Source organism: Poecilia latipinna, unplaced genomic scaffold (assembly GCF_001443285.1).
Source record: "Poecilia latipinna isolate Pla-1442-1.1 unplaced genomic scaffold, P_latipinna-1.0 Scaffold12, whole genome shotgun sequence".
Taxonomy (NCBI): Eukaryota; Metazoa; Chordata; class Actinopteri; order Cyprinodontiformes; family Poeciliidae; genus Poecilia; species Poecilia latipinna.
In genome coordinates this window covers 771,102-795,646 of record NW_015112628.1, presented here as the reverse complement: position 1 = coordinate 795,646, position 24,545 = coordinate 771,102, and the positions used below count along the sequence as shown (strand labels likewise).

The 24,545-nt window shown below is 40.8% G+C and overlaps 2 protein-coding genes and 1 long non-coding RNA gene across 5 annotated transcripts in view; 1 reads left to right on the top strand and 2 right to left on the bottom strand.

Moving 5' to 3' along the window:
• Positions 1 to 8,355: 8,355 nt before the first annotated feature.
• On the bottom strand, positions 8,356 to 9,175 carry LOC106946578 (uncharacterized). Its single transcript, XR_001424800.1, has 2 exons — positions 8,985 to 9,175; positions 8,356 to 8,839 (listed from the first exon to the last, which is right to left on the bottom strand). It is a non-coding gene; the product is annotated as an uncharacterized LOC106946578 (long non-coding RNA).
• Positions 8,444 to 16,539, top strand: fzr1b (fizzy/cell division cycle 20 related 1b). Its single transcript, XM_015030943.1, has 14 exons — positions 8,444 to 8,819; positions 9,189 to 9,355; positions 9,924 to 10,025; positions 10,145 to 10,208; positions 10,301 to 10,428; positions 10,526 to 10,608; positions 10,696 to 10,879; positions 11,961 to 12,026; positions 12,111 to 12,213; positions 12,307 to 12,488; positions 13,710 to 13,943; positions 14,787 to 14,891; positions 15,875 to 15,967; positions 16,181 to 16,539. Exons 2-14 carry the CDS (start codon positions 9,278 to 9,280, stop codon positions 16,220 to 16,222), a joined length of 1,464 nt encoding a protein of 487 aa, XP_014886429.1. The 5' UTR covers positions 8,444 to 8,819; positions 9,189 to 9,277; the 3' UTR covers positions 16,223 to 16,539.
• A 100-nt stretch (positions 16,540 to 16,639) lies between these two features.
• Positions 16,640 to 24,545, bottom strand: part of LOC106946526 (importin-13-like) — a 16,528-nt gene continuing 8,622 nt past the window's right edge. The window contains exons 7-21 of one of the 3 annotated variants that reach the window (XM_015030930.1): positions 23,945 to 24,065; positions 22,297 to 22,444; positions 21,476 to 21,657; positions 21,371 to 21,397; positions 21,156 to 21,290; positions 19,988 to 20,137; positions 19,811 to 19,891; positions 19,566 to 19,703; positions 19,363 to 19,459; positions 18,899 to 18,951; positions 18,752 to 18,818; positions 18,611 to 18,669; positions 18,415 to 18,504; positions 18,200 to 18,340; positions 16,640 to 17,003 (exon numbers count right to left, since the gene is read on the bottom strand). In XM_015030930.1, the coding sequence (XP_014886416.1) occupies positions 16,947 to 17,003; positions 18,200 to 18,340; positions 18,415 to 18,504; positions 18,611 to 18,669; positions 18,752 to 18,818; positions 18,899 to 18,951; positions 19,363 to 19,459; positions 19,566 to 19,703; positions 19,811 to 19,891; positions 19,988 to 20,137; positions 21,156 to 21,290; positions 21,371 to 21,397; positions 21,476 to 21,657; positions 22,297 to 22,444; positions 23,945 to 24,065 (1,546 nt within the window). In that variant the 3' untranslated portion in view covers positions 16,640 to 16,946. Of the gene's footprint in view, positions 17,004 to 18,132; positions 18,341 to 18,414; positions 18,505 to 18,610; positions 18,670 to 18,751; positions 18,819 to 18,898; positions 18,952 to 19,362; positions 19,460 to 19,565; positions 19,704 to 19,810; positions 19,892 to 19,987; positions 20,138 to 21,155; positions 21,291 to 21,370; positions 21,398 to 21,475; positions 21,658 to 22,296; positions 22,445 to 23,944; positions 24,066 to 24,545 lie in introns of all 3 variants that reach the window. The other 2 variants (XM_015030915.1, XM_015030923.1) reach the window with 2 other exon arrangements.

The following is a 24,545-nucleotide window of genomic DNA, read 5'->3' as shown; positions in this document are numbered from 1 at the left end:
TGTAATCTTGATTTTCTTGAATCTTTCTTGACATAAAGGCTAGATTTACTGATTGCACAACTAACAGCTGTCTTGTTAACAGATTCCACCACTTGTGCTATGGTTCTATGCAGTTACTTGAGCGCTACCAGTTTCTAGGTCATCAGTTTTTGGTAAGTTAGCAGTTCTGCCATACTCCTTCCATTTCTTTGCAACATCATCTCTGACCTTTGTACTGTGCTTAATGGTCTTCATGATTATGTTTGGTAGCTAATGTCCTCTAACAAACCTCTGAGGATGTCCTACAACAGATACCATTCATACCTAGATTAAATTACATTCATATGGATGCTGTTTACCAGGTAGGGGACTACTGGGGGCAATTTGTTACGCTGAATTTTACTTATTTGAGGTATCACAGTACAGGAGGTTGAATACAAATACCATATTGTTCAGTTTTTAATTTGTAAAAAAGTTTTGATAACCACTTTTCCTTTTATTTCCACTTTTTATGCATTACTCAGTGTTGGTTTATCTTGAGATCTCTGAGGATACACAAAAAAAGAGCTACTAGATTCCTTTAGAGATGTACATAGGCTTATTTGGGAAGGTTACAGATTTTGAGGGCATTTTTGTGGCTAATGTTCAATTCCAAAGGTTTATATCTATTCTTCTTCATCTGCTTCTCTTCTGAAATGCTCAGGAATCCTTTTGCACTCCCCTACTTTCCAATATAAACAAGGAACTTGCTATTTTACATCCACTGACTGGTGGTGGGCTAGTGTCGAGAAAGACTGGCTTGGAAACATTTTGACCCCAGGTGGGTGTGGGTGTGGGCTTCAGTTTGTTGTTTTCAGATGTCTGCATGACAACAGGAAACCTGAACCATCCTCATTCTCTCTCAAAGACAGAGGCAGCTGTTTATCCTAAAAACAGCGTAGACATACTTTACCGTTTTCCATGGGGGTGGTCCACACTGCCATAGCAATGAGCAGCAGGTTTGTTTGAAAAGCTAACACAAGCCTTGTGGTGGTGCTAGTGACTGACGTCAGTGGGGTGAAGGTGGCATGCGCCGACCCCAAAAGTATCCGCAGCGTCTGGGTCCAGGCCGGGCCAGACGCTCTCACTGCCAGTTGTTTCCAGCTCACCGTACCAGCCAGGCCCTGAGAGGACCCAGAGCCCGGGACCAGAGCAGAGAGGAAAAGAACCACTTCCACCAAAACAAACCTGTGCTCTCCATATCCACTTTATAAAAACAAACATCTTCCTGGAGTTTCTCCTGAGCAGCTGCTGTTTGTTTTTAGTCAGGTTGACAGTAAGAAGTGAAGTCAGCTTGGGCGCCAGAGAGAGAGGAATATGGGGCATTCCAGGATAATTGAATAACGGTGCAGACGTGTGTGTATGTGTGTATATGTATGTGTGTGGATGGCACAGATCAGCCCAGAGTGGCTGAGACAGATGGGTTAGGAAGTGATCTCAATAAGACAGCTCTGCTCAGATGAATTTGGAAGAGATCCGATGAGCCAGCTTCATCTGGTGTGTGTGTGTGTTTCTGTGTGTGTGTGAAGCAGTGAAAGGTGAGTCCCCATAAATCACCCGAAAATCTTTGGGGTGTCACAAAGGATAAATGTGTGTATGGGTGTATGCGTGTGTGTGCACCTTCTGTACTACACACTCTGAAATTCTGAAATACAGGGCCAGGACAATAACAGGATGTGTCCTTCCCAAGAAATGCCACAAATCATCAAGTTATCAAACATGGAGACAGTCATCATAGATATGCCATTGTTCCTCCAAGAGTGGCTTTGCCTTTGCATGCAAGAAAACTCAAGTAGCTCAGCAGCAAGTATGTGACAGCAGTTACATAATCCACAATAGAGCAAGAAACCTGTCCAAATACATCCACCAACATGTTACATTCCAAGTAATATAACAAAGATTTGGATACGTCCGTTTTTGAACTTATGTGATCTTTAAGTTTATTTCAAGACTTTTGTATATCAGAACAGCTAAAAATAAAAATAAAAATCATTTCTGGATCCTTTCTTTAAAATTAGTAAATATTTGAGCAAAAAAAAAAAAACAACACATAAAAGAGTCTTTATTTAACAAGGATTAATCCACAACTCAGACGCGGCATTGAGAAAATTCACTGCATGACAAAATGTCCAGGAAACCCACCAGCAGCAATATACTGAAGAGCTTTTTTCTGAATAACCTTATCAGCCTCTGAGATCTTTGAAGAGGAAACTTGGCCCTCTTCTCTGTATAGTGCTTCCCTGCATAGAGGCTTGTAGACTTTTGTTTCTGCAGAGCTCTAAAGTCCAACCATAAGATTTTAATCAAGTTGGAGTCCAGACTTTAACCAATCACCCCTAAGCTAAATCATGAATTATTAACAATTGGCCTTTAAAAACCTAACCCATACGCAGGCCTTCTTAATGGTAGACCTGTAGAATTAAGAAATTGTTTAAATGGAATCTATATGACACAATGAAGTAGACTAAATGCTTTGAAAGTGGAAGACATCATGGCCTGATGTACTTTGAAGAACAAATGAGAAACAAAACTAAGGCCACATCTCAGTCTAGAAAGAGTTTCAACCTCGGAAAATTACTCTTAAGTGTGCATCAACAACTCTCCCCGACCAACATCTGAACCCCTGTAGACCTCATTCCTTTAGTTATAATCAGTCTTCATGATTCACCAATAAGAAAGAAACTTGGCAAAAATGACCTTCATGGGACGGTTCCAATTCAAAACCCACTGCTGACCCAAAAGAACACAAAGACCCGTTTCATACTTACTAAAAACATCTTGATAATCCCCCAAGAATTTTTGCCAAATGTTATGATGATTGATGAAACTGAAATGTTTTTAAAAGAATATGGCTCATGGTAGATGTTGTGGAAAAACTCACTCAGTATTTCAGAACAAGTAAATAAAATCTACAGTCAAACATGGTGGTGGTGGATTGCTTTGGTGTTTCAGGGTGTTCTGCCTTGAACACCAAAGACTCCTGGACCATTACCATCCTTACCATCAGTTCATGAGCTCAAGCCCAAACATACTTATGCAGCACTACAATGACCCAAAACCAGATGATTTTTGACAGTGTAGGGAAACGTTCTACCACACAGAGGCAGAATGCAAATGCTTGATGGCAGCTGTTGCCTCTAAGAGTGGCGCATCTAGTTATCAGGCTTAGGGGTTGAACTTTTTAACATGCAGTCAGGCTGTTTTGAATTTGCTGTTTCTGCCTACAATGAGTGAATGTTATAAGACACATGTTGGTTTGGACCTTTCCCAATGGCTCTTAACAAATTTAATAACAAATGCTGCTGTAAGCTGTATTTTTTATTTTTTTTCACGTAGTACATTTTTATTCTACCACAGAATCACACTAAAAATACCAGTAATGTATTAGATCAATTTTTTGTCATTAAGTTGGAAACTGTCCTTTTATTTTCCATTTATTTTAATGTCACACAAAATGGAACATATCCATCTAATTTTCTGCAAAAGTTTTATGATTTTATTTTAAAGTTTAGAAACAGAAATAAAGCAATGTTTTTAAAATGAGACATTTCCATAAGCAGATATTTGCAAACAAAAAAAATATTTTTTTCTTTTCTTTTCCTTTTTTTTTTTTTAAAAAAAAAAAGATCTTCTAACATTTTTGGCTCTAAACACGTCTTATTTAACAGAACCGAAGTTAAATATTTCTCCTAGGGTTACAAAGGTTGCAAACACCTGTTCTAAAAACAACAAACCACCCTGTTTAGAGATTACCGATCTTTTTTTCTTTTTTTTAAATCATTCTAATCAGTTTTACTGGGACTGGAAATATTTGACGTTGTAAAGCAAGAAAAAAAAAAAAAACATCTCATCAGAGCCACGTTTGTCCCGCGTGTCTTTCTCTCGATGTTTGCCCCGCTCAATATTTGTCCTCGCTCGACTCCGCGGAGCGACGCACGCGCGTCTCTGCAGCTGTCTGAGCGTGAGATAGCGTGTGGGAGGTGATGCTCATGTTACGTTGAAGTGGCGAAATCTGCGGCGAGGCGAAAAGAAACTGAGAGCGGGGGGCGGAGGGGCCTACGCAATGTGAATACATCAAATCCACCACATCCAGAGAGGTGAGATAAACAAAACGCTCTCGCTGCTGCGTGGCGTAAACTCCTGATCGGGTCACCGATCTGACCCGAGATCCTCACTTTTGTTTTTCTTTAAAACACACATAAGCTGCTGTGATGAATCAGAATGACCTATATGGTTATAAAGACGCCCCGAAGACGGTATGTAGCCACTCTGTGTGGCTGACCTTTTCATGCAACCAGCTGAAAATGTTTCAGAGATAAGCTGGCTGTTTTACAGTAAAAAGCCTCCTGCTGGATTTTCCCAGACTTGTACACAGAAGCAGTTTTAACCTTTTCTTGTACAGCTCTGCCATCTGTTTACCTGGGGGGCGGAATAATAATGCTGAGGTTTCTCTAGACACCCACGGCATTACCAAGAAAACTGCTGTTTCTCTGCCCGTTCCTTTAAAATTATTATTACTTCTCATTCTGAAACTTTTTTTTTTCTCCCTTGTCATCATAAAAGTGATCAGATGAGTCAGCGCGCTATTGTTGTTCTGTTGTGAATTCCAGTAAGGATCTAAGAGCGTCACATTCAGAAAGCACTGACCCAGCTTCCTCTGTTGCTGGACTGTATTACAGGAACAACGAGGCTGCAGCATACCCCCCACCCTCCATTCTGATGACCCCAGGTCCCATGGCGCCCGGCGCCCCCTCCGCCTCGCTCTCCACCCCGCCAGCACCATGCACTGCTCTCCATGTCAACATCAGGCCTCTGTAACGTGGGACGCGCCGCACGTTGCCCTGTGTGGAGATGATGCAGGATGCAGATAAGGGTGGCTGTTGTTGAGCTAAAAAGGAAAAAAAGCGATGGCGGTCAGACTGGTTTCTTGTAAGTATTCCATAGTGTTTGTTCCCCCTTCGTCTCAAGTAAGGAATTTGTATTTGGTGTGGAAAAAAACAAAACAAAACAGCAGTGGTGGAAACATACTCATATTTACAAGGGAATACCAAATCCAAACATACCCTACTTCTGGTGTGTTTACTAAAGGGTTGTTTCCACATTTTCTCATGTTTACAACCACAAACATTGTATTTAATGGGAATTCATGTAAAAGACCAACATAATCAATCAATCACGTTTATTTGTATAGCACATTTCAGCAATAGCAGTGCAATAACAACAACAAAATGTTTCACATTTTTGCAAATATAGTTCAGATTTTATCCCCTTTTTAGGAAGCAAGCAAAATTACAAACACAGCATTTAAATCATAAAAATGAACGCAAACACAAATGCCATTCAGTTTGGTTTGTTTATACAGCGCCAATTCACGACAAATGACATCTCAAGGCATTTTAAAAAAAATATTTCAATTCAATTACACATTTTCCAACTGATTCGAAATATAAAACAGTACAGGAAGCAGTGGACATTAGAAAAAAAACTGACACTGTACATCAACCTGAACACACCATCCCATGCTGAGGCATGGTGGTGGCACCATCATGCTGTGTAGTTGTTTTTCTTCAGCAGGAAACCTGGTCTGAATTTACAGGAAGATGAATGGAGGTGAAGACAACGCCTTCCCATAAGATGATGGCCCTTCATCTCCAGCTTTTTTTTTCTTAAAAGGCAAAAGAAGTGCAAAAACGTGAGTTATTGCCTTAAAGACCTGCAGCTGCAGCAAAAGTTGGTAAAGTATCGACACCTGCAGACTGCAAGCTACAGCTCGCAGGTATTCAATACTGCATATTTTGGTACTGATCTGATACTAAGTAAATATATCGCCAGTATTGCCCATATCGATACTGATACCGACACTTTTTATTTCCGTTTAAATTTAGGTGGAGTTTTTTGGGTTTGTCCTTTGGATTATTTTGTTCAACCTAGAACAGAATTTGGATGAAATTTATAGGCGTCTACAAATACTTTACATATTACATGTGGACATTACAAACTAACAATAGAAAAACAAACAAAAAAAAAAACTACAAAGTGTGAAAAATTGTCCTTTAAGAGCACATCAAAGCAAAATCCTTTTGAAGTAGAGTTGAGAAACAACAGAACAAAAATAAAGTCTTATACTGGTACCATTTTGGCATCAATATTATTGATATTTGGAATCAATTTCAATATTGTATGAAAAAAGTTTGAGTAAATGTAAAATTAAAAATCTGCAAAAAAAAATTTCATTCGATTAATTGTCAGAATAATCGGTAATCATTAGTTGCAGCCCTGATAACGACCATTAGACACCGTTTGAAAGTGATGCTAGAAAATCTTCACCACATTTGGTGAAAAAAAAATTGAAAATCATGTGTTACTTTTCTCCTACTTGTGGGCAACTTTGCGTTGACAGATTGCGTTTGCGCAAATCCTTAAAACAACTTTATCTTTAATTGCAGTTGTATGGTGTAAACAAAACCCCAACCTTTAATAGTTTCCAGACCAACCAGAACCCATAACAAGCCCTTTGAAATAAAAGTACCTGTAGCTTTTTTAATGTATGCCTTATTTATCAGTTTCTAGGAACTTCTAGGACCCGTATTTATCTTGCCACCACACTCAGCCAGCGGGATGATGAGGGAGGTGAGAACACAGTCTGCAGGGTTCACTGCTAGAAAACTCTGTCTTTGGGTCACCAAGTCTCAGAGTCTCCACTGAGTTGAAATAATTGTTAACTAATTTAGTAATCAATCAATTAATGATCGTCCTAATAACAGTCCTCACAACAGCCATTAGACACACCAATTGTATGTTTGCAAGTGATGATAAAATGTGGATTTTGCTCAACCTTACCTGGAAGGTTAACTGGAACTGCATAATCTGGTCAGATGAGATTCAGATTTGACTAAACCTTCCAGGTGGATCGGCTATGAAACAGAGGATATACTTCATGATTACTGTTAAGCACAGTGGAGGATCTGTAGGTCTGTGGGGTGTTTCTCCAATAAGCACCTGGGAATGGATAAATGGATTTCTTGTATTTGTCATCTGCTTGGTAACTCGGTGTGTGGATGCGTTTTCATGTTTGGAGAGAGAAAAAAAGGGAAGTACCGCATGTCCACAACACAGGCCTTGCATTGCAAAACAACATGAGCAGTATGAATTCAAACGTCAGACGCTAATCAGAAGCCATCTAGGAGCAGTTTGTGGGAAGCCAGGTCGGTTGGACATGTTCCTGCTGGCTCAGTGTTTTGCTCCGTCAGAGGGGAAACGTGACCGCCGTGCCTACGTGCGGCTCAGGCCGCCACCGAAGATGCCATGCCTTGACTCTACTCAACCGTGTCTCAGTAGTGTCTTAGCAACAATAGGTCAACTCTACTGTATCTGTTTACGTCTTATTCCCTCTCCCCTTCCCAGTTTGCACCAGAAAGTTCAAAGAGTGAACATTTTTATCCGTTTCATTTGCCAAATGAGGCCTCCGGAGATTCTCGCCGGGGAATTGAAATTTTTGACATCATGAAGCGAAAACGTAAGATCTGGGTTTACTTTGAAGTCATGTTCACACGGGGTCCATTAAGCCAGCATGTGTTATCGGTTTCTACACTATCTGCTCCACAGACCGGCTTTTGATGTTTGGCACATGGGGCCTAAATTATTGTGAGGGGGATTTTGCAGGTTTCAGGAGGTCTGCAAAAATGTTTTCTCAGTCTTAACCCAACTGGTTAAGGCTTGGCTTTGACAGAATCTGATGTTTTATATTTAATAAAGATAGAGTGAATTACAAAAGGATTTATACACCTTGAACATTTCCACACTATGTATTTACTTTAGATTTTATGTGACAGAAAATTGATACATGGCTGGAAATATTTTACAGGTAAAATTTTAAAAAGTGTGGCGTACATTTGCATATGGACCCCCAGTTAAAGCAAATATTACTGCACATCTCTCTGGCAGGGCTGAAATACTGAGAGATGGCATGATGCTACCACCACCAAGATTCACCTTGGGTATGGTGTGTTCGGTCAGTTCTCTGTTTTTGCATTTAAGTCAAAAACACTTTTTTCTGACCAGAGACACTGGAAACAAACAGTACGTCCTATGGTTTTCTTTAAAAGTTGGCTTTATGTTGCCACTTTTCTATAAATTTCAAATATGTAAAATACATTTTATCTGAATTGTCAATCTATGTAGCTCCAGTTATTATAGGTCTACTTCTTTGAATATTTAGGCTTAGATTGAATTACACAAATATAAACACTGCATTAGGTGACTTTTTTAAGTTATTAATATAAGTGAATCCTAAATGTACATTTTAACAGCTTCCAAGCCTAGATTCAAACATAATACCACGAATTTCATTTCTTTATTAATACAGTCTAGTATTAATCTAGTTTAATTCATAACCACTTCTGCTCGAAATGAAAGGCCTGCTACTTGAATTTACTTAGCACTTCCAAACAGCTTTTAAGTTGTTTTGCGTTGCAATAGCGACATCTTGTGGGCAAACCGAAGACAATGACAGCCACGGCCTTAACTCGTTCAAAAATGTGTTAAGTCACCAGCGGGTGTCGCTGTTGCGCCGTCTCCAAAGCTCAGCACAGGCAGCAGAAGTCAGCTCAAAGCAAAAAATTTCTGCCACAGCTGACTCGGACGCCATCTTTGTCGCGAACATAAACAACATAGGAGATTCGCGTTGGCATCTTGCTGTACCGCTGCTGCTACACGGAACACGACTACAGTTCTTCCTAACGCGGAGTTCATCCTTTCAGCCGAAGATGTTTGCCGCCCTGGTCACCTGAGACACCTGACAGGTCGGTGGGACAACGCATGCCTATCGAGGTGCAGGATAGATGGCTGGGGTTAGTTTGAAGAGGTGGAAGCGGTTGTTGGTGTGCGCGAGCACGATACCATGACAACGGTGCGGCTTTCCTTATGAGCACATCCTGAAACGTTTCGGTAATGTCTGCTGCTCTCACCTGAATAATAAAAATAACGATGACCGGGGTTTTAAAGCATTGCAGACCCAGCATGAGCCCACACCGCCTCAGAGTGTCAACACGACCACAGCAGGCTAACTGGGCCGCTTGGTTCGTGTTGCCCTAGCTCGTTAAACATTCTGGTGCCTTTAAATCGCTCCTTGGTGCTGCGTGATTTGAATGAAGTTGTTTTGGTTTATACAGAGATGGAGATCCTCTGCGGATTTCCTTACCGGGAGGGAGCGGAGGTGTAGAGGGGGCGGGGAGAGCCCCCAACCCACAGAACTGAACGGATGGACCAAGAGTACGAAAGACGGTTGCTGAGGCAGATCAACCACCAGAACCTGCCCACAGAGCGCCGCATGACCAAGGTGAGCGGACAGCAGGGTCACTAATGCACACAGTTTGGTATTAGGTTTGCCATTAACACAGACTTCACACTGTGCTGAACCTCCTCCCAGAGTTCCTAAACAGTCTGGTGGAAAAAAGGCTTAGAAAGATTAGAGTTGTTTTTTTATAGGAAAAGATATTACAGCATAAAACTTTGTCTTTCTGAGCATTATTCCCCGTCTCATTGTCATCTATTTGTTTGTCAATCCATATTATTATCCATTCATCCATTTACATGTCTATTTAGCATTTAGCAAAGATAGTTTTATCATCATTTCTCTTTTGTAACCCTTTGATAAACACTTAATTTTTTTTATACATTCTAGATTTATATATTCGTTTACTAGGCTTTTTTTTTTAACTGGGACCTCAGTCTGAATTTTGTTCCCTAAATATCTAAATGTGAGCTGATATGACAAAAAGTCCACCTAGTCATCCTTCCGTCCTTCTTTCCGTCTGTTTTTCTATCAAACCGTGGTGTTTGGTCCTGACAGGAGGGTGTGTATCCTGTCCTCAGTAACCATGCTGGGCTGTCTGTTGGTTTCCTAGAGTTTAGGAGCAGCCTGCAGCCCTCTTAGTGTGAAGTCAGGGGACCGTTTCATTCCCACCCGCGCTGGAAGCAACTGGAGCATCAACTTCCACTATGCCAACGTAAGAGCTTTATGTTGCCTGTCAACTGTGCAAGCTGTTCATTTAACAAAACAAACAAACACTGAGCTCTTTGACCAGTCGTGATTTGGCTGTAGATGCTTCATGGATTTTCTCTGCAGGAGAACTGCCGCTCTCCCGCCCAGAACCACAAAGCGAAAGACGCCAGCTCCGACTCCAGCAAAGGTCAGAACTCCGCCCCTCCCCCTCGCTTGTCCAGCGGTCGTTGTTGATCCCTGATCCGCTCCTTTCCGTTTACCGTGACTTTCCTCCTTTAGATGCCGTGGCCTACGCCGCCCTGCTGAGGAACGAGCTGCTGGGTGCTGGCATCGAGACGGTGGCGGAGCCTCACGCTGATGACCGGCGGCACGAAGTTCTCGCTCCAGATTCCTGCGGCCTTTTCAGGGTGCAGATCACCATCGAATCCTCGCCAGACGGAGCCGCTTCAATCTGACTGGAAGGTGTAACTCTTTGTCGTCTTCGTGTGTGTGTGATCTCTGCAGTACGCTGTCCACACGAAGAGAGTGCCTTGCGATGGCGGTAATGAAGTCTCCCCCTTCTCACTTTCTCCACTCAGCAACAAGAGGTAGCAAACGTCCCACCGGACATTTACTGGAGTTTCTGTTCAGCTCAGATAGTTTTTTCTTTCTTTCTCTCTTTGACGGTTCTCTAGTCACAAGCTCCTCCGTTCGCCCCGCAAACCAGCGCGAAAGATCTCCAAGATCCCGTTCAAAGTCCTGGACGCTCCGGAGCTGCAGGACGACTTCTACCTCAACCTGGTGGACTGGTCGGCGGGAAACCTGCTGAGCGTGGGGCTGGGGGCCTGCGTCTACCTGTGGAGTGCCTGCACTAGCCAGGTCAGACCGGAGCAACACTGCTCAGTAAAAAAGTTGATCGATCGGTTAATGATTAATTGATAAGCGCCCATTTTCTTAAAAATGTGAGTGAATAAACAGGAAATTGTGGTTTTCTCGCATTATTAACCTTAGACATGCATATAAAATCTAGCAAAACAAGAACCTGTTAGGTTGCTGAATAGAAAAATAAAAGATGACAGGAATATGTGAAACAATGAATCCCCATGAACACAGAGTTGGAAGTACTCTCTGCAAATGTTCAAACCTGGCTCCATAAAGTGCATTATTAATTCACGACAGTGCTCTAAGTCAGCCTTGCTTATCGGAATCATGGTTTGTTTTTTTTCCATCATCATTTTTCTGTTATTCTCTGTCCCCTGTGATGATGTATTCAGGCCGTTGTAGATAGGAAAATAAAGCAGTACATTTCTGCTAAAATTAGTAGAAAACTCAAGATTAATCTCAGAAATTTTCTAGAAAAAAAAAAAACGTGGAAGTTTCTGAGTTTGAAAAGTCAAAAGATTTGGGGAGAAAAAACTCAATGAGCAACAAGGTGAAACTTAAGGAGCTGGTTGTTCTGTTATATTTCAAAACAGAACCTCATGAAGTTTGGTTGACATTCCAAACTCAACTTTGTGTGGACCATTTCTCTTTCACGTTCTGATATGGCCCTGCCATCTTTATTTCTGTACCAACTGACTCTGCTTAAGGACGACCTTTGCTGTTTTGCAGCCAAACTAGAGCTTTAAAAGAAGGTCTAAGTGGATGTTTTTATTTATTTGATTAGAACAACTCTTAATCAAATAAACCATTAATTGAAAATTAATTGTAAGTCGATTATGAAAAGATGTTCAGTATTTAATTTAAGGTCCTTGTTGAATGCAGAGGCAGCTGTTTACTATCGTTTTAATGGCTCGTTTTATCCATTCGTTCTGCCACAACCGGCTCTTTCAGGACATTCATGATATTTATCATGAATGATCCACAATGAAAATGCGTTTGATGTAAATCCAACTGTGACATATAAAACAGGTTTTGTATATAATAATAATAATTAAAAGCTTCTTTCTGATCCCAACAGGTGACCAGGTTATGTGACCTTTCAGTTGATGGGGACTCTGTCACATCGGTGTGTTGGAATGAGAGGGTGAGGATCCTGAGCGTATCAATCTGCTTCTTAGATGTGTCTGAGGAGAAAAACTGACTCTTTATTTTCCTCTGCATGGCTCAGGGAAGCCTGGTGGCCGTAGGAACCCACAAGGGTTACGTTCAGATCTGGGACGCAGCCGGAGGCCGGAAGCTGACGTGTCTGGAGGGCCACTCTGCTCGAGTAGGTCAGTCCGGCCCCAACCGAACATCGCCGGGCCAAATGACGCTCACTCAGTCAGAACGATGAGGTTTCTTGTTTGGAATCTTTGGCGCTGCAGGTGCGCTGGCGTGGAACGGGGAGCAGCTGTCGTCGGGGAGTCGGGACAGGGTGATCCTGCAGCGGGACGTCCGAACGCCGCCCGCCGCGGAGAGAAGGCTGCAAGGTCACCGGCAAGAGGTGTGCGGCCTCAAGTGGTCTCCGGACCACCAGCACCTCGCTTCTGGAGGCAACGACAACAAAGTAAGGCACCTGAAGCAGACTCTAGTAGAGATGCGATCTGATAGGAATATCTGTATCGGTCCCGATACTGAAAAAATTCCAGATTGGTGTTGGTGACAATGTGCCCGAGCCACAAGAACAGATCTATTCAGTCTAATTCTATGCTTTGTGCTCTGAGTGACATCATGCCTTATTATTTATTTTACATTATATTTAGAGTTCCTAATTTCACTTTCTGAACCATTTGAAACCATTTGCAGTTTATTTTTTACATGTTTGACCAAGCTTGTGAAGCTATTGGTGTATTTAAATGTGCTGTTCTGGTGCAGAGCTATCAGATAAATTTGTAATTCATCACATTTATATTTGTGGTTAAAAACGGAAACGTTTTAAGTTAAATCATCATTGTTGTTCTGTATCAGATCGGTGTCAGCCGATACTAAACCTTAGACAAGTGAAGCGAAAAAAGTGGACCGTTGAGTCTTTAAACTGTAGCAGAGTCAGCAACTCCAGGATGCTGCTTATTTATCTTGGGCCACAAGGGGACCATAAACCTGCATAATATTCATAAGAGTAACACCAAAATATCAAGTTTGTATTAAATAAAAAAAAAAACTGCCTTCAGATGATATAAAATCTTTACTAAACATTTAGGAAAAAATCAGGCAGCTAAGCTAACCTAATGCTGGCAATTTAAGTTACAGAATTTTATGTTTTTTCTTTCTTTTTAAAAACAAACTTTTTTGTTTTTTCAATATAAACTAATGGAATTTGATACATTATACATTCCTATAGAATTGCTGTAAATAAATGTGCTACTAGGCCTGCACAGATTTTGTCCAGCAGCTCCTTACTCTTGTCTTATTATCCACCTATCCATTTTCTTTACACCCTTGTCCCTTAGTGGGGTCGGGAGGGGTGCTGGTGCCCATATCCAGCCAACGTCCCGGGCGAGGGGCAGGGTACACCCTGGACAGGTTGCAGGGCAACACAGAGACAAACAACCATGCATACACACACCTAGGGGCAATTTGGAGAGGCCAATTAACCTGACATGTTTTTGGACTGTGGGAGGAAACCGGAGTACCCGGAGAAAACCCACGCAGAACATGCAAACTCCATGCAGAAAGACCGGGGCTGGGAATCGAACCCAGAACCTTCTTGCTGCAAGGCAACAGCTCTACCAACTGCGCCACTGTGCAGCCTTTGTCTTTTTAGTTATTTATTTATTTGTCCGTCCAGCTGCTGGTGTGGAACAGCTCCAGCCTCGTCCCCGTGCAGCAGTACAGTGACCACCTGGCGGCCGTCAAGGCCATCGCCTGGTCCCCTCACCAGCACGGGCTGCTGGCCTCGGGCGGCGGCACCGCCGACCGCTGCCTGCGCTTCTGGAACACCCTGACGGGTCAGGCGCTGCAGAGCACCGACACCGGCTCCCAGGTCTGCAACCTGGCCTGGTCCAAACACGCCAACGAACTGGTGAGGAGGATCATCCACACCCACAGTTAACGCAGAGAGATTCCGAGGCTGATTTACTGTGATTTCTCTTCAAAAGCTGTGAACATTCTTCTTGTTGAATTCTTTTTTTTCCCCCAGAATTTTGGATAAATTGAAAATTGAACAGCCTTTTAAAAGTATAGTTAAAATAAAGTAGCAATTTTTCAGAGACGTCCAAGGGTTACAGATAAGTGTGTCACAATAAGGAATAAATCTTATTCATTGCATGATCATTTTCATGATTGTATGTTTTTCTCGTGTCTCTATCACTTCCTATCAAAGACTGGATGATAAATGTCTTCAGTTTGGTGCATTGGTCTCAGCTACACCGCAAAAATGCTAAATCTTACCAAGCATCTCTTTCTAGTTTCTACTGCAAATATCTTAGTGCACTTAAAATACGACAAAACTAACCCACAAGTAAGATTTCAACAAGATGTAGCAGCTTGTTTTAAGTCAGTAATTCTGTTATAGTTCCACTGGCAGATTACTTCACTTAGAACATGGGAGAAATGTCTGGTTATAGGTGAAACTTTGAGAAAAAACATTTTGAGAATAGCTTAGGCTTTTTCACACAGTAACAACTTCCACACAGAAGAGTGTTGTTAGCTCAACCTTAAATATGGTGCATTCGATGGTTGTATCAGACCAGTCCATCTGGTCAGGTGTAAAATCAGCCAGTTGCCTTCATAAGCTAATGTCATGGTTCATTTCTGATCGTATTCCACAAATAAATATATATATTTTTAAAATATTTTTAAACTTTCTTCAGCTAAGTCATATGAAAATGTGTGTGTATTACTTGTTTTTCTTTTTTTTGTCCAGGTAAGCACTCACGGCTACTCTCAGAACCAGATTCTGGTGTGGAAGTATCCGTCTCTAACGCAGGTGGCCAAGCTGACCGGACACTCCTACAGAGTCTTATATCTGGTATGTTAAGAACTGCTTTGACCACATAACCAAACGCGGTTTGGTTATGTGGTCATAACACAAGCAAACTTGGCAGAAACAGTGAGAACATTACATGATCTCACTCTTTTGATTGCTGCTTTCCTTGTACAGATCCCATTCAAATGAAATCCACTTTTTGAGCCATTCTGTCCAAATCAATCCAGTTCATCAGTTTTTTAAGGCTAGCTAAAAAGTTAGCTGCGCTAACCTTAAAGAACATGTGATGCACGTTAGCTTTGCTAACTCTAAAGCACAGTATTTAACAGAAGCTAATGCTGAAGCGCAAAATTATATCTGCCCTTGAAAGACTCCAACGCTCGAGCACCAATATCACTTTGACATAATTTACATGCTCTATGAGACCCATAGATACTGTATTTATGTTTCTAACTTGTTCTGCTGTCTGTGTTTTATCCTGTTCCTGTATGTTTCTATGAAAAGTTATTGAAGTGAAAAAAGGGAGAACATGAGGACAGGAAGCTGCATAAACAGTCTTCACACTTCAAAATAAGAGCATTAATAGAAACGTCTACCTACTTGAAGAATTCTTTAAAGTTAATAAAAACTTCAATACAGACATAGAACTTTATTTAACTGGAAGTTTACAAAACTGGCAAGTAAATTGGTGCTTTAGAATTAATCTGGAAAAATTAATTTAGGGGAAGCTGAGTGTGCTGAACATTTTCATTGTCAGCAAGAACGCCAAAGCACTAAACAAAAAAATCAGCTCCAATATTAGCGCACAAGCAGACTGGCAGAAGTATGTACACCACCGCAATTCATTCTAATGCAACCGAGTCATACTGCTTCAGTCTGTGTTTGTAAATGGATTAATAAATGTCACTACAGGAATAAACTGCAATGTCTGAACCGTTTGGTTGCCGCTCACCACTGTAGTTACCATTTCCAGCAGGGTTCATCTTTGCTCGAGGTCTCATGTTCTCTAACACGGTCCTCACCAGGCCGTGTCCCCGGACGGAGAGGCCATCGTTACCGGAGCTGGAGACGAGACTCTTCGCTTCTGGAACGTCTTCAGTAAAACACGATGCACTAAGGTTAAAAAATTTTTTTTAAACTATTAAAAAAAAACATTTTTTCACAAAAAGTTTTAAACTTTGAAAGTTTAAAACTGAAACAAGTTTTGAAACTGAAAGACAAAATAAAACTGGAAGTAAAGATTTGAAACTAAAAGAAAAATGCTGTCGCTACACTCCATCTTAAAAATCTCCAAATAAAATCATCACCATTTTCTTTCTCTTTCCAAACAGGAATCAAAGTCGGTGCTGAACCTTTTCACGAGGATACGATAGTGGGCAGCCATTGGTCAGGGAGGCTGCAGGAGGATCCTGAGTGGATGAAATTCACAGACTCATAGACCCTCTGCAGTGAGCACCCACCTCCACAGAGACTGTCCTAGTTCAAACATTTTTCTCCACCCCCCCCACGACGACTGGAGCGACGTGCAGCAGATTAAAAACAGAAAGTCGCTATGCGCGCTCTTCTTAAAAAGTCGCTCTTGTTCTCCTTACTGTCGTGGATGTGATCAAGTTGTTTTCTTATCTATTAGCAGATATGAGAGTTCTAAGTTATATGATGTAATGATGGAAGCTTTTTAAAAAAAAAAAAATGAAAAGAAAAAACTTGGAGGAGAAAAGAGGGGGGGAGGGCTGGGCTGAGATAAAGCAGCGGCATGCGACGGGAAAGAGGAACCAATCAGTAAACACTCATTCACCTGTGACAACAGATTGGTTTAATCAGTGTTGTTTTTTTTTTTTTTTTTTTTTTTTTCCAGTAAATGTACATTCATGGCACTGTGACACTTTCTGACAACTATTTTATTAAAAACATGTCCCACAGTGACTCAGATGTGCTTAACCGTCCTCCGAATGCGTCTGTGTTGTCGTGTCCAAGTGTTTTTTCTGTTTTCCAGTGTCTCGTCCTGAGTGGATCGTCCTGTTCCGGGTTGTTCTGCCGACGGCTAGCATTCAGAGAAGCCGGCCCCCTGCAGCCCCCTGCAGAGCAGAGAGAACTCCTTCACCGTCTCCTTAACGCGACGCTTGTTTGTTTGTTCCCTGGAAGGAAGGACATGGTAGGGAAAGCTGTTAAAGCACAAGCTGAGGTCATCAAGTGATTCCTGAGTTTATTTGCTGATTGAGTAAAACAAAAATCATAGATAAAAGATTTTAGTTTTTATTAGTTTGACAGTAGAGGCTTTTATTTTAAAGATCTCAAAACGCAGTGAGATGCTAGGCTCCATAAAACTGGTCAAAGAATTTTCTAGGTTCCCGCAAATAAAAATATGTAAATTTTTAAATGTCTTTTATTACAGTAGCATAATCGAGTTCTGACTGTTTTGAGAAAAAAAAAATCTTTAATTTGCATAAGCTAGTTAATTAAGTACAAAAAAGAAAAATGTACATATAACAATCGTTTTAAAAAATAAAAGTAATTGAAGCATTTTAAATCTTTTTTCAGGTGTCTAAAAAGCTTTTAACTAGCAGTTCATGGCTATGAATTAGCCATAAATTACTATAGTAGTTAGTTCTTAACTAATAATTCCCAAGTGAATGACTAGTTAGGAAGCTTTTAACTAGTATTTTACGACTATTTGTTTCCCTGGTGTATAAATAGGATGTGACACGGTTCCATTTGTTTTAGACACAATCAGAAATTGATAAACTAGCTGAACTAAATTATTACTATTAAGATAATTATTAGTCTATGAAGATTTATCACTGTATAATTATAAGTACTTTTTTTTTTTTTTTTGTTGAAATTTTATGTTTGAGATATCCTTTAATCTCCCATGGCAACCATTCAGCTGTGCAGAACGCCTGTATGGCTCTAGCCCTGCCTTCTTCACAGAGCAGCCCTGACCCACAACGCCCTCACTCAGCTCCTTCAGACTAGCCAGCTGCAATTAGCAAACACCCAGAGTAGATTATAATGCTGGTAAAAACAATAAACGATATTAAAGGGTTAATAGAGGAGCCATGTTGTGATGAATTCCTGAAGGCGGAGAGTTTCAGAAAGAGCAGGAGTTTTTAAAGAGACAGAGGCCAAATTTCAAGGCGTTAAATAACAAAGTCAAATTTCTTTGAAGTCATATTTGATACATAGCACTTCTTTTAATAACTGAATTTAACCTAGTTACTTGATTGTGCTATAAAATAACACTATGTGGCTGGAAAACACATGATACTGTCCCAAAATGTAATACCTGGATCTCAGCAAATGTTGGCGTACCTCAGGATCTGCTGAGAGAAGGTGTGCTTCTGCTCCGTCGTCACATGGGCCGATGGGAACCCGGGGGTCTGCAGGGTTTCTGTGAGCCACTGAGACAGCAGAGCCGGACTGTGTCTGTTCAGACTGAGCAGAACCTCGGAGAAGTTCTCTGCCAGGCTGCGTGAAGAACCGCCTCCGACTGCCTGGGAGAGGAGCAAAGTAGACGCATGAGGGCGGCGACGCTCCTCAGAATAACACCGACGACAAGTTGGTCTACCTGCAGCACCGTCTCTGTCAGGATCTTTCCATCCGTCTGCAGCACGTCGTTCAGAGCTGGCATGTCCTTGCAGCGACTCAGAAAGTCCGTCTGTTGGTAAAATGACAGAAAATGAAAATCAGTCATATGATTTAAGGAAAAGTTTTTCCCGATCTGAAACGTCACACCTCCCTCCCCCGTCCTGTTTGCTGCTTACAAAGAATAGGCAGGCTGCTTTAACAGTGGGCGTCTCTGGGAACTTGATGGACAGAATCCCTGCACAAAAACGGGAGAGGATATTTTTGAAGCCCTGCATTTTGTAGTTTTGTAAAGAACGCTATCCTGCGCTGAAGCTCACCTGAGTAAAACAGAGCTTTGACATCCAGTTGGGTCGACGGGTACAAATCTGGACTCCTTTTCAGGACCTAAATGTTCGACAGACAAAGAGTTCAGCAGCTGTGATGTTTTCAGTTACTGGCTGCGTTTGAATGCGCGTTACACCAACCTGAGCGTGGAGGTTCATGAACGACTCTGCGATGTCAGGATGATCCCTTGGACCTGCCGAGTCACACGGAGAACACAAAGTACCATCACCCAGTGTTGAGTCGCTCAAAATTGCTTCAACTTGCTTCCAAAGATCCAAACTTTATCAGATTTGTTTTGAATGGAAGCTTTTCACGTACCCGGTGATGTTGAATCACCTAAATCAGTGAATGAGCCAGTATTGTGTGTAAAAAAATATATATATTTTAAGGAATTAATATGATAAACATACTTGAAATATGGTTCTTTTAAGTAGAGTGAAATAGTTGTTTTTTTTGGTTGTTTTTTTAATCCTCCTAAAGTTTTTACTCTCCTATTCATCACCTGAGTGAAGTTGGCCCCAGCCCACACGTGTATGAGATATTAACGTTTTGGAAGCAAAATAAACCATGACTCAAATATATGCAACAGTGTAGCCTTCGTTACCTTGCTGGAATACAGACAGTGTGGTTGAGGTCAGCACTTCCACAAGACTCCTGACGTCCGACATGTGCTGCTCCTCTCCAGCAAAGATGTGCACCATCTAAAGAGAACGTGAAATTAATCCTGGCTTTTCCACACCGAGCAATGTTTTTTTTTATTTTTTATGAAATATTATTTGATCCCAGCTCAGATCTGTGGATCCGTGCCTGACGAGTCAGGTCCAGGGCAGGGGCTTGTGGGTAAGTGCTGTAGATCTGTCCCAGCATCTCACTCAGCTGAGCCACCATGGGGCCAAAGTCGTGCAGCAGGGTCCGGACTGATTTATCAAAGACCCCGCACACTCCCTAGGATGGGAGGGTCATTAAGCATGTAAGGGCTGATGAAATATGTATATATCAGTCAGATGAAGCGATGAGTAAGCTAGAAAAAAAAAGAAAAACGAAGAAAATACCTCAACTACTTCCGAGTCGTGAAGCCATTTGCTAATGATGGTCTGGATTAAAGGGAACACTTGCTGCAGCACAACCACAACCTAAACGTGTAGCAAAATAAGGTAAAAATAATCAAAAACATAACCTTTCACTTCATTATTGCGCCATGTTTATGGATTTATTTTTGGTAAACTAACTGGGTTTTGGATGCTCTGTGCAGCTGTGAGTCTGGGGCTGGCGTCTTCTTCGTCTAAGCCATCCGCATGCCTGTTGACATCCAGGGTGGTAAACAGGCTGGACAGCAAACCCAGGATGGACATGATGCCTTGCTTAGTGGCAGGGTCAGGCTGTTGAGATAGAAATTGATTTCGACAGTTACAGATGTTTCTTGGTCTTACTGTCAATTTTTAGGTCATTTAGTGACACTTTAAGCCTCCAAACCTAATTCTAGCTGCAGAACTGATCACTAGCTTCATTTGAAGGGTCAACTGATTTGTTTAAAGGAAATTTCATCTCTTCTACGCCATTATAATAATGTTGAGTTCAGACAAACCTTTAAGAGAAGAAATTATGCTTCCTACTTTTGATTAGTGGAGGCTATGTGTATACACGTAGACGGGTCTATTTAATGTATGCACACAGGATCTGTTTCAGAAAAGGTTTCATCCACATAAACTCACACAAACCCATGTACGCACTAGTGGGCATTTACCGTATCGCTTATAATTTATCGTAATAAATTTCTTACAAGAATTATCATTCATCATTGTCATGATAAATTGTGTCGGTATTGTCAGGACTGTCTTCTTTTATTTAGTATTTTCTCCACTGTTTGTTCAAGGAAAAATATAAATAAATACCAAAATATATGACTAAATGACATAAAGGACATTACCGTGTGCTGTTTCGTGATACAAATCACACTATTTTTTATGTTTGTTTTTTTTTAATCTGACTGGTAAAGAAACATGTTGTAAATAAGTATGTTTTTTTTAAGAGCAGAATTTGTTTGTGGGACTGTGGCAGCTATACAATTAATTTAAAAAAAGTTGTAAGAAATCTTTATCATAATATATCATGATAAAACTTTGAGTCCATATTGCTCACCCCTAGTACACATGCAAACACAAATATTGAGTTTTCTCAAATCTCCACTTTGGTTGGACTTTTTATACATAAATAGTCGTTTTTAGTTTTACAAAACTGAGTTTTTGTGTGCATGAAAGGCCAAAACGCATAAAAATGTATTTGTTTTCCCACATATCCAGATACATGTGGTCTTGGTCTAGGCTTTTATGTTTGCACAGGCCAGACTCCAACGGTTATTTAGTCCTTTTTGTAAACTCCTTTGTGCTTCAGGCTTACCTCCAGCCGAACCAGTGAGTCCAGCTGCTGAATGTGAGGGCTGATGAGTGAGTGCAGTCTGCCTAAAATTTCCTCTGCTGGCAGGGCTGACAGCAGGAAACCCAGGGCCTGCATCAGCCACATGCACTGGCTGCTCTGCACACACACACACCAATGCAGCTGGTTGTTTTAAAATTAAAAACAGAGCTAATAAGGTGTCCAGGCTGCTTACTCACCTCATGGATTTCTTTCACCAGCACGTCCTTATGGAAAAGAGCAGAAAAGAAACAAAGTAATCAAAGTTGTGACGACGTGGAGGCGTGACGGGTTGCGTGTCAGACCTGAGACACGGTGAGGATGTCCTGAGCGTACGGCGCCAGGTCCTGCCGGCACTCCCTGCAGATCCGCTTGAGTGTGGAGATGCTGGAGACGGACAGTTCCGCCTTCACAAGGCCTCGCAGCACCATGGGTAATATGCCACCCAGCATCACCGGGTGGTCCGCCAGCCACTCAGCCAGTGACCCTGCTCGACATTTTTGCCTTGTCACTACAGCAGCCTGAAGCGGACTCCGGTTTCACGAAGATGGTTTGAACCAATTTCTGATCACTTTCAAGATTATTTATAGAATTTAAACTGGGGATGCAGCGATCCACGTTTTTCTGCTTGCAATACCAGTACCGATATCTGAGGTTTAGCATCGGCTGATACCGATCCGATGCAGAAAAACAGGGCTGAATTTACTTCAAATATTTATTTTCTTTTTTCTTTAAACACAGGCTTTTAGGAGTCAATTATGGTAGCCAATGTAAAATATACACTAAAGAAACTGACACTGACAAAAGCATGTTCAACTTGATCGAACATGTTAAAATAAACGGCAGCAAACCTTTCAAATGGTTCAGAAAGTGGATTAGAAATTCTAAATATAACATAAAAGAAATAATAATGTCGCTCAGAGCACAAAGTGTAGAATTAGATTGGATAGATTTACCCTTATGGATTGTCACACATACACCTACTTTTTATCAATATTGGAACTGATACAAGTATTAGTATTGGATCGATGCATCTCTAATTTAAAAGTTAGATTGAAAAACATTATCTGTTTTAAGTGACTGATTAGAGCCTTTTACTTCAGATAAACCAAGTCAGGGTTTATACCTATGGTGTACATGACGGTGTCGGCCAGCATCACGTTGCTGATGTTGATTCTAGGGATCAGACCGATGAGACCAGGAATAACATCAGAGTAGTTCACGTCGATGGTCTCGGCTATAGACTGGAAGCCGAACAGCAGCGCTTCGATGTCCTTAGGAGAGCAAAAACAGCAGGTTTCAATCAGCCAGTTTATTCACTGGATTTAACTAATTTCATCATTAATTCACAAACGCGTACTCCAACACTTACTACACAAAAGTGCAGGAAGGAGAAAAAACCATGAATAAACCGTGCCCTTTCTCAGTAATTACAAAATTAATGTTCATGTCTGTTTTAAATCAAATAAAATCTTTATTCATTTTGAACTAGTAAAAATATAAATGTATGCATCAAGTTAAATAAGTTGCAAACAATATATAATTCCCCTCATAATTAATTCAGAATTATAAATTAATTCAGAATTATATTAATGTTACCAAATTAATATGAAACCAAACTGAAAACCTACAGCTTGTGATACAAGTGCAGCTCAGTAAATGATATCACTAAAAAGTTCACCATTTCAGTGAAAGTCTTATGATTATAACTTGCAGCTAAACAAAACAAAAAATGATTTCTCAGAGAAATCTGAAAAAAAAAGAAAACGCCAAATCAAAGTTGAAATTAGACCAACTGAATTGAAAAGGATCAACGAGCCGAGAGAGGAAGAGGAAGTTAAAACCATATCCTCCATCCATTATCAGGCAAAGATCATATCCCCTACTCCAGCATCTCTCTGTCCAGTTTTCTAACCATATGGTCAGACCAACTATTGGGTGGACATGTCATAAAGTACATGAACACACTTCTCAGTAGCAAAAATGTCTTTATTAGTCTTATGTACTATTCAGATTTTCTGAGTAATCCAAATAAATGTATTCTAATTTACTGAGATGCACCTGTTCATTTCACTTCAATTCACCTGCAGTTCACAAGCACTGGCATTTTTCTATTAGTGGGACAGTAGTGCCATTTTGTATATCTTCCAATGCAACATATATCAAATACAGCTTAAAAGAAGTTTTACTTGGTAATTTAACGCCTTGAAGTTGGGCCTCTGTCTCTTTAAAAACTCCTTTCTGAAACTCCACCTTCAGGAAGTCATCGCAACATGGCTCCTCTATTAACCCTTTAACAACGTTTTTACCAACGTTTTTATCAATGTTGCACTGAAAAGTAGCTCACATAATGAGCTCAGCAGATACAGAGTTTCACAAGGTGTTTGTTAATTTCTTCTGGCTAGTCTGAAGGAGCTGGGTGGGAGAATCACCAGGGGAGGGCTGCTCTCAAATCAATCAATCAACTTCATTTATACGATTAGGTAGATTTGAGCATCTGTGAGGCTGAAGCACAGAAACTTGGAAACTGCAGCTCAGAGGAGGAGCTTCATCCTCGAAGGCGGAGCTAGGTCCACCTAGGTGTTTTGTACAACTGAATGGTTGCCATGGGAGATTAAAGTATCTCTCAAACATTCATGAAGGAATCAAAACAACACTCCAGGTATGTTTTTGATGAGGAAATAATATAACATGATGTAAAGCTCAAAAAAGTCGATTTTGCATAACACTGCCCCTTTCAATTCTTAAATACTTAAGTTTGTTGATGTCATTACCTGCCACACCGCTGACTGTTGGGGGTCCATGAGCAGCCTGCCCAGCCTGTCATAGAGGTTACTAAGCAGCTCCGCTCCCAGCATTTCATACACATACATTAGAGTATCTGAGATGTCCACCCTTGGGGATAAAACAGCCGACAGGTTGAGGGTAAATTGCAGGTATGAAGCAGCTAAATATGCAGCGACTGGATGAATTTTGTTTACAAATCCAGAAGTTACAATATTTGTGCTGCCAAAGTAGTTCCACATTTTGTAGCGTTATGACAAAGTATTTTACTGCAATTTTTATAGATTAAAAAAAAGGGATTACATTTTTTTTCTAATAATTTTTTTTTAATTATTCCATTTCCCACATGCAGACTGAACTCTTCCGTTCATGTTTTCAGATCGGATGGAAAGCATTTGTGAACATGAGTTTTCAGGTCTTATGATAGAGTCTAAATTAATTTTTTGTCTGAACTTTGACTGGGCCATTGTATTTCTGTTTGTATGTTCAGGGTTGTTCTCTTGCCAGAACAAGACCTTCCACCATGGCTCTTGATATTTTTCAAAAAAAAAAAAAAAAAAAAAAAAAGGAAAAACCAAAAAAAAAAAAAAA